At 36.3% G+C, this 9930-nt stretch overlaps 1 protein-coding gene across 2 annotated transcripts in view; it reads left to right on the top strand.

The window, feature by feature from the left end:
- Positions 1–9930, top strand: part of LOC106516406 (transcriptional regulator ATRX) — a 30623-nt gene that overhangs the window by 11818 nt on the left and 8875 nt on the right. For both annotated transcript variants that reach the window (XM_014006753.1, XM_014006752.1), the window contains exons 10-20: positions 588–648; positions 6321–6472; positions 6617–6793; positions 6872–6965; positions 7307–7403; positions 7504–7692; positions 7829–7964; positions 8179–8288; positions 8901–9044; positions 9124–9301; positions 9413–9550. In XM_014006753.1, coding sequence (XP_013862207.1) covers positions 588–648; positions 6321–6472; positions 6617–6793; positions 6872–6965; positions 7307–7403; positions 7504–7692; positions 7829–7964; positions 8179–8288; positions 8901–9044; positions 9124–9301; positions 9413–9550 — 1476 coding nt within the window. The remainder of the gene's footprint in view (positions 1–587; positions 649–6320; positions 6473–6616; positions 6794–6871; positions 6966–7306; positions 7404–7503; positions 7693–7828; positions 7965–8178; positions 8289–8900; positions 9045–9123; positions 9302–9412; positions 9551–9930) is intronic.

Below are 9930 nucleotides of genomic sequence, written 5' to 3'. Positions count from 1 at the left end.
GGGAAACACTGTTGAATATTCAAAGGATTAATGCAGTCATCATTTTCGTGTTTTTATTTAATTTTATAGTTTGTATTTTGTTGTATTTACACTCCAAATTGTTCCATAACTGTGCTTTTCCAGTCATTGTGCATTTTACATGAAATAATAAAAATGTATTCACATTTGCAATATTTTCCAGTATTTGGGAAAAAAGTAGTAATGCCAATACCAGCATTTTTACTAGTATTCATACTCATACAAAATGCCTCATACCTTACTCCATTAAGTGTTACAGTTGACATTTGAAGTAAAAACTTTCAGTTCCATATTTAAGAAAGTTAAAATAAAATATTATTTGCTATTTTTATTTATTTTAAAATGTTGCAGCAGTATATCATGCTGTGTATTTGAATATTTGGGGGCTGAAGGACTATAATGAAGGAGAGACATCTTGTTCTAAATAAAATAAATGTCTTACATGGCATCGGCAAGTACCCAAACTGATGTACTCGGATAAAAAACTGGTATTGGGACTCCCTTATTGATAGGTATTTTTCCACAAAGGTAAAATTTTATAACAAGTGTTTGTTTGTTTGGTTTTGTAGGGGATGAAGAGCTGTCCGGGCCCTCATGGGCAGCAGAAGATGATGATGATCCAGAAAATAGGTACGGTTCAAAAAGCCCGGATATTAAGTTTGTAAAACACCCTAGCTGCAAAAGAGAGGATGCAACTTCCGATCATAATTTTTGCCCAAATTCTGGCAACCCCCAAGTCATTAGAGCTCAGCTTCGGCCTATCAATGAAAGACCTAGACGTAGCTGCAGAGCCCAAAATATCAAATACACGTTCTAGAGAGACTGTGAGACGTGTGGTCCTCACCGCAGTTTGATCAGACTGAGCAGTGCCTGAAGCAGCTTTGACTGATGAGCAAAGAACCCACTTTGTTTTGGTGTTTTTGAGCTCGTAAATATTTTAATCTGAAACCAGAGATGAATTTATCTTCTTATTACTTGATTCTCTTCTCTGTATGCTTGTGTAATACAAACCTATAAATCTTCTTCCCCTGGAGCATTAACTAACGACTGAAGGTTGTTTTTCCGTACAAACTGATTTGTTAATGCAGAACAGGTTTGTGTTCAGAGAAGGAGTTCTAACATCTGTAGAAAGTGTTTGGCTCTGTAACTTTACAGAATGCACATTTAACTTTTCATCTTTAAGCATAACTTAAAGGAAATAAAATGTTGTTTAAAGTGAAGTATAAAGTTTTAAAACTGGCTCCAAAATTATTAATAGATATTTACAGTACAAACCAAATACATTCTTTTATGCAATTCTGTTTCTATTTCATTTTCGTTTTTGTTGTTTCGATTTTACAAAAAGTAAAGCAAGGCTTATGGAGATGTGAGGTTTGATGAAAAGCTTTATGCTTCACCTTTTTGAATTCCCTGATGTGTTGTGATGTGACAACTCAATTTTGCTCTAGTTTTGAAAAGATGGCAAAATAATATGTTGAATAAATGAAAAATCAGATGCAATGTACATGGCTACCAAAATGCACTTTTGACTGATTTCTTTCAGCTTTTGATTTTTTTTTAGTCTTTTAGTAAGTTTTCCTCAAAGCATATTTATCCATTTTTTTGTCCGATGCATATAATTATAAAAATGATTCATAAATGTATTTTTACCATTCAGTCTAGTATTGACATCCTACTACGGTGTAGCGTGGAATATTCCTGATATGGAAAGGACTGTAATAAATGCTAAGATTTGTTAGAAAAAGGGAAAATTATTAAACAAACTGTATTTCTGAGCAGCAACTACACTCACCAAAAAATGACATCTGCAGCATTTTATATTTTCACACTTAAGGACTAAACAAAACAAAATCACCCAATTTAAATGCTAAGTGGTCAATAACTTGGCACAATGAATGTTATGACAGAATCGTATTTTAACCTTCCACAGTCTTCTTCCAAAACTAACCTCAAAGTCTCAAATTAGGTCTTCCAGTTGCTACAACTGGTCCCATTCTAGCAGATTGACTCACTGGATGTTTTGTTTGCATTGATTTAAATCAGAATGTGAACAATTAAGGATAGTAGCGATTTAATTAAAACAAGTTTCATAAAGTAAAAAAAAATCATGCACCTCCAGCCAAAACAAAAAAAAATAATTATTTTGTAAAACATCTATACCTGGAACACTTTAAAACCATGCAGCACTGCCGTTAAACTTTGCCTTAACTAGCGTTGCATGTGAACTATAAATACGACTGATCAAAGTGCAGTTATCGAATTTTAACTTGTACATTTAATTATATGTACCAGTCAGCCATATTTTTATGACCATGCACATAATTTTGTTTTATTCTTGATGTTGCCAAAGTATTAGTGATTAGTACAAAGACGTAAGCACAAGGTGCTTGTAGAAAAAAACTGCTATAAGGACTGTAAGTCTTAATGATGGAGCAGTTATGAAAATCTACATTTTTTCTTTTGCACYGCCAGGGAAATCTCGTGATTGTTCAACAGTCAGCTGACTGTCAGCTTGGCCATTTCACTGATGCTTGTGACGTTCAATCACAACAATGAAAGATTTCATAGTGTTGTGGATCTTATGTTTAATTTCTGAAGCTGAGTTTGCAAGAGTGCGATGAACAGTCATAAGAAGGGAGTTTCATAAACCAAGACTCGTAAAACTTATTTTGATTAAATGTTTGCAGCTAAATGTAGACTAAAAAAGAGCAGCTCATAACRTACAACAACAAAGTTAACTAGCTTCTACGATAGCGATACCTATGCAGTTTTACATAGAGTTCAGTTTTTTTCAGCCAATTAATATACACGTGTATGACTCATACATCCCTTTGAACTTCCTATCGAACAGAAAGCACCTTCTCTAAAACAAAAACTAATACAGCTCTGATAATCATATTTTTAAGGAACATACAGCGGCTGTAAAAAAAAGTGATTAACTACTTCAAATAGAAAGTCAGCCACTATAGAAAGCTAATAGGCTTGTCCACATTTACCATTAGAGAACATCTGAGTGGTACCTTAAAAGTTTGAAAGCCTGATAAACACATCTGACTGATTTGTTCTTTGTGCCATTCTTATGGAGTTGTTGAAAGACCCATTGCTTTTCTGCTTGGGAACAGTGCTACTTTAGGTAGTACTAAAGTATAAGAGGCGTGTTTTTTCTAGTTCGTTGTTGCAAACCAGTGTCTTAACCCTCTTAAAACATCTTTAGGCTGGGTCAGAGATACTTTTTTGTAATCCACCACATTTTTGTCTAAGCGTAGTCACTGAGCAGAGTTGGTAAGTGTGAAGCCTGCTGAGTTTTAAAGGGGACATATTCTGCAAAATCCTATTTTTTAGCCTTTAAATGCATTTAGTTGTGTGTTTTGAATTGTTACTTGCAAGAAAACTGCCAAATAAGGTCTGGACTTAGCAGCTACAATCTGGTGGTCTTCATTCTCCTCTGGCTCTGCGTCAGACTCTGGCTCCAACATGTAAGGCTGGATGGACTAGTCTTTTGTTGTTAAAATCTTTTAATTAATTTGTAAAGATTCTGCGCCGCTATATAGTCTTAAACCCTGCTCTCAAACTGGAAAGGACCGGTCTGGAAGCTTGGAGAGAGAAGCGGGGTGTGAAGCGCCTTGTTAAATTTAAAGAGACAGCTAAAAAACGAGTTGATCTGAGACAAATCAGAAAAGGGATGAAAGAGGGGCTTGTGGAGTTACAATAAGGAACAAAACATTGCATTTCCACTTTATATAGACCCCACCTGAACGATTTAAATGTGAAAAATATGGATTTAAAATTGTGAAATGTCTCCTTTAAGCTGGATTTTTAACCTGCGAGAAGTTTAGAAATCTGCTCTCTGACTTAACGGAGATCTTTTCCACAAAGACAAGCAAAATAAACCCCGTTGCTGATCTCCAAGAAACCACTCCCCCTTCAGGGTACCTTTGTGGAATGCCTACTGAAGCATAGTAACTCCGTGGTGTGGAAATCAGGGACTGGTCGTTAAAAAAAATTAACCACCAGAACTGCTGTCATTCTGCTGGTTCTGATGTGCTGGCATCATGCATATAAGCAAGACTTGGATGACCTGACTGGTTCATGWATGAACAACTGCAGCCTTAAAGAGGGGTTTGTCTTTGCAGCCATTTTGCATAACCAAGCTTCGGTTTCCACTATCYCTGTACGAAGGAGTTAGACATTTGTTTGATATTCAAAGCCARGTTCAGTGTAATATCTACTGTTACTCCAGTCTTTGCATAAGATACATAATTTGTAGGGGAAAAATCATATAAGAGAAAAACATAATACAGTTTAATGAAAATTTTTAGAATCTGCAAAGAAAATGTAAAAGATAAGAGCAGCTGTGAGGATTTAGTTTATTGTGTTCACCCTTTTTTTTACATTTACCAAATATTTTCTCACTTTATTTATTTAAGTTGTTTGGTCAAGTCTTGTTTTCTCAATTTTTATCAACATAGACTCATTCGACTCACCAGTGATTTCCATGTTTTGCTACATTTTCTATGCATAGTTTACATTACTGCTGACCATTAAAATACTAACTATTTCAGTGCTGTCAGATTAAGTTTAGATCTTCAGAAGTGGGTTCTGTGGAAAGGTTATAAACAATCAATGTCTTACCTGTGATAGATAGCTGTTTGGGCGACAGTGGTTTGCTAAAAGTTTAATTCTGACCAGATTGATGAGCTAACAACTAGTTCATGCAGGGACTCTCTGTCTTTTAAAAACTTAAAAGGTGACAGCAGCAGCTAGCTGTTGCACTTTCGGTGTACCTTAGACCACTTATTAGCTCATCGATCTGGTCAGAGTTCAAATCTGTTTCTCCAAACTCAGTTTGCACAAAGAGCTATCTAGAACAAGTATGATATTATTGGTTAATATCCTCTCCATATAACCCTACTTTAGAAAAGCTGAACTATCCCTTTAACGGCAGTGTTGTTTGAATGAGTCAGTGAGGGCTGTAAAGCACAACTTTTCAAATGCACGCAACCAAATTTAATTAATGCTTTTAACAACTTCCATGTTTGTTTTTCTCGTGTTTGTTTTTTTCAGGTGGAAATTTCTGACAGCACAACAGTGAAAGCAGGCTGGATATTAGTCTCTTGTCTTTCTTCTATTGTTTTTTGTCCTCTGTAGTCTGTTTCTAGCTGTAGTTAGTGCGACATCATGTGAAAGAAAAATGGTCAGCAGAAATGTAACGTTTACATTGTTATTAGTGAACTAAATAAAAAAAATCGACACTATGTAGTAACTTTGACAAGTTCGTGAGCATTAGTGTGTTACCTGTCAGTGTTTTCTCTTAGCGCGGTATTTTATTTAATATAAAAACAAACAAATCCAAACGTGAAAGTATTCTTTTACTGCTGCAATCACTGCACTGTAAAACATATTATTACAATAAACTCTAACTGGACTTGAATTTGAACCTTTATGTTCTCTGACCCACATTAATCGTTTTCATTTCAACATTCGTAAAACCTGTGCATGAATATGAAGCTAAGCTTGTGTCATGAAATACTGTTTGACTCTTAGAAATCAGGAATAATTGCTGGAGTGCTTCTTTGTATTTTTACGAACTGATCATGTTTGTGGTTCTGGACACTATGTTATTGAAAGCAAACCTTTTTATTATTTTTTTAACAGGTCATACCTATGGTGAAAATATGTTACCTATTATATAATTTTTGTTTTGCTGAAGTTGGAAAAAACTTGACTTCCCATCTAATTCAAAAAATATGGAAATGCAAACGTTTGTATTTCATTTTTTTTATTTTGTTTTAGTTCAGTGAGTTTGTTTCCTTTTGTTTATGAAGTCCAGAGGACCGCTGCTCTTTAAACCTGAGCAGCCAAAGTCCAAAAGATTTTCATGTGGAAAAAAAAAGTCAGCCACATAAAGAAAAAAGATATCCTGGAAGTGAGAACTACGTGTTTTCTTTGTTTTTCTTCTGTGAATTATACTTGTTTGTTTTAATAAATATTTACTTAAAAAAAGATCTTGGCCTCATTTTTATTATTGTATTGTTCTTTATTGTTGTATTATTGCTTTTACTTTGATAGTCTGTCCCTCAGAGCTGTGGTAGTATGCTATTAGAGCTTCGCATCAGCTAAACTATTAAATGATTGTGACTTGTTAGTTATATTAAAATATTAAGGTTTTCATTTTAGCCGCAAGTGGATTATTGGCACCTGGTCATCTTATTGAGTTTTGCCTTAAAATAATGAGTTAAAAATATCTTTCTAGTCATAAAATAAACTTGAGGTGCCTTTTCCTTCTCTTTTACTTCTAAAAGAATCGCTAAGAAAATGCTGTTGGCCCAAATTAAAGCCAACTTCTCCTCGGATGGTGACATTTCTTCGGATGATGAAACAAAGGAGGATGAGTCTGAGTCAGAAGTCGATGACGACAAACAAGGTGATGAAGATAATGAAACGAATCAAAACGGTAAGTATTTTCATATTTGTGCTTTCTTTTATGAGTTCCGCAAATGAAAACAGAAGATTTGATGCCCACTGAAGACTCTGACGGGCCTTTTTGTTGGTTTGAGTTATGAAAGAGGAGAGGTGATAGATTTTCTCTCTGCTGCAGGAGAGGAAATTGCTTCAGAATCATCAGATAGTGCGTCTGACGACCCCAAACTCAGACACCATCTTCTCCGCCACAAACTCACATTAGACAAGGAAACAACAGGCAACAAGGCAGAGCCTGAAAATGAAGCAGGACAGCAGAAAACTCAAAGAAAAGCAAAGAGGAAACAGCTGTTTTGTAAGCAAATGGATTTAAAAAAAGAACAAACTGAAGAGAAAACAATAAGTCTAATGTATGGTTTTATTTTCTTTCAAGCTGATTGTGAAAATAGTGCAAACAGTTGTGAAGATGGAATGAGCGAGGAGCTGAGCGAGTCAGAGGTTGAGACTGATGAATGTGAACTGCAGAGGTACACACTTCAGATAACAAAATGAATTCTGATCTTTACAACCGAAGTAAAAAAAAAGATAACACATTTTAGCGAGTACAATCTGATTTTTACATTTCAGTCTTTTAACTTTGTCAATTAAAACCTTAACACACTGACATTTTTCCACTGAATGTGATAAAAGCTTCAACCATACATTAAAACCAAGAGTCAGCCAAATAAAACGCTGACTCATGAAAACCTAATTGACGTGTAACATATCACAGCTGTGGTACCAGTACTAAATACTTCACGGTAAGGCCCCCCTTGAACGGTATATGTCGCTTTATCACCATTTTGTTTTATATATATATATTTTTTAGCCTTAATTCAGAAACAAATGAAGACGAAGCGACGTCTAGTCACAGAGAGAAGAATGAAGTGCAGTGCATTTGGCTGTCTGACACCAGCAGTGAGCAGGTAGGGTCTGATCATCGCACCTCTGATGCCTTTATTTTGAGGAAAACTGAGACGCACCTGTGTGTGCGTTTGTTGTTTGACTTCTTTTGATTTTGAGCAGAGTAACAAAGAGGATTCAAATGAGGGAGAAAACAGCCAAACCAAGGGMACCCCAAAAGGCCGCAAAAAGATCCGTAAAATTATGGAGGACGAGGACCTGCGTGCTGAGACCCAGGAAGCCCTCAAGGAGGAGGAGGAGAGACGCAAGCGTTTGGCTAGCAGAGACCAACAGATGGAGGACAGGAAAGAGGTACTGCAAACTGCGTTAACCTTCACTCTAATTAGGTGTTGATTTTGACAAAATCATGACTCGTGCTTATAGATTTTTTTATTTTGGTTTTGTGTTTTGGAGGTGCAACACTTTGATTAACATCATTATTTTGCAGGTAATAGGGGATGAGGAATCTCAGTCTTGTCTTGTCACGACCAAGCTGGTCCTGGATAAGGATGAGGAGACCAAGATGCCACTTGTTCAGGTGCACAGGAACCTGGTTACACAGCTGAAACCTCACCAGGTGGACGGTTAGTCTCTTATGAAGAGGACAATAATAATAATGGACATGGTATTTTATTGTTTGCACAGAACAAACTCTGAAATGTTAAATCATTTCCTGGTTCTCATTTGAATGTTTCTTGTTTACTTGCTGCATCTTATTTTAGCCGTGTTTTTCTGGTAAAATGCATGGAAGAACCCGGTGGGAAACGTGCAGACACTTTTCTGGTTATTGTCCAATAGGTGTCCAGTTCATCTGGGACAGCTGCTGTGAGTCTGTGAGGAAGGCCAACTCCTCTCCTGGATCTGGCTGCATTCTGGCACACTGCATGGGACTGGGAAAGACTCTGCAGGTGAACATTTGGAATTTACTTGTAGACTTTTTATTTTTGTCAAATAAAAACAAAAATGTGATGGTGAAATGAATCACAATTGAGATTTGTATTAAAAAAGCCAATAAAAGACATCTCAGCAATTAAAAAAAATAGTAATSTTCCTAATCTACATTTTAAGTTGAAGTTTTCTAACTGGTATGTCTCCAGAATTAATTAATTTCATTCTAATCTCTTTAATTTACTATGAAATTTACCATTTGTTCCCCTGCTGGCTGTTGTAGCACTGGGAAATCCCTTCGTATGTTTGTTGTCATTGTGAAGCTTAGGCATCCCACTTTTAAAAATATGTCTAGAATTTCTGATGACATCACACCTGACAAATATAAGTCAAGTTTTCAAACCAGCATCCTTGTAAATAATTTTTTTTTGTGATAAATCACCAAATAAAAAAAAACTGCATTATTTTGAAGCTGCTGAGGTGCAGAATTAGAAAATAATTTGTCACTTTAGACTCAGTATCTAACTCTAACTCTTACATTGTAACTCAGTACACATTTGTAGTTGCACAAAATCACAGTTTTTCAAAAATTTTGTTTTGTTGAAGTTTCATGCTTTTATGCCTTTTTTTAGGTGGTAGCATTTCTTCATACGGTGCTGCTCTCATCAAAGCTGAACTTCAAAACAGCCTTGGTCGTGTGTCCGCTTAATACCATCCTCAACTGGGTCAGTGAGTTCAAGAAATGGCAAGACAACATAGAAGATGATAAAGTCAAGGTGTGCTGTAAAAAAAATAAAAACAATGGGGCGTATTTGGTCTGTCAGGATGTTTTTAATTCGCAAAAATGTGTGTCAGGTTACCGAGGTGGCTACGTTAAAGACTCTCCCGGAGCGACTCAGCGCTCTGCGGAAGTGGCAGAGAAACGGAGGTGTGCTGATAATCGGGTACGACATGTACCGCATCCTGTCTCAAGGCCATAAAATCGAAAACGACGAGGAGAAGGAATTGTTAAAGAGCACATTAGTGGATCCAGGTTAAGAAATTTCAGAAAATCATGCACCCATCAAAATACTTCCTGTCTTGTTATTTCTTTGCTCATTTATTCATATAAATATATATACATATTTTATTTTAATTTTTTCAGGTCCGGACTTTGTGGTTTGTGACGAGGGGCACATCCTTCGCAATGAAGCCTCCAGGATCTCCAAAGCTATGAACACCATCAAGACCCAAAGAAGGGTGGTGCTAACGGGTACACCACTTCAAAACAACCTTGTTGAGTGTAGGTCTTCACCATCTCACACTAACACACAGAAGGTTACACTTAGTTATACTCGTTTCTCTTGTGTATTTGACCTGTATCTTTATAACATATTGAGTTACGTATCAGGTCGCTACAGATTTGTTGATCACGTCAAACGTTTTGCAGCATGAACGTAGCAACTTTAACCGAGGGCCACATGAGCATCATGTCATTTGTATCCATCTCATTCAGGCTGACATCAGTCGTGAATTGTTGTATTTTCCTGGCAAACATACCATCTAAACACAATGTTGTTCTTGCATATACACTCACCGGCCACTTTATTAGGTACACTTGTCCAACTGCTCGTTAACACTTAATTTCTAGTCAGCCAATCACATGGCGGCAACTCAGTGCAT

The sequence above is a fragment of the Austrofundulus limnaeus genome, unplaced genomic scaffold (genome assembly GCF_001266775.1).
Source record: "Austrofundulus limnaeus strain Quisiro unplaced genomic scaffold, Austrofundulus_limnaeus-1.0 Scaffold37, whole genome shotgun sequence".
Lineage (NCBI taxonomy): Eukaryota > Metazoa > Chordata > Actinopteri > Cyprinodontiformes > Rivulidae > Austrofundulus > Austrofundulus limnaeus.
This window is presented reverse-complemented; position numbering and strand designations above follow the sequence as displayed.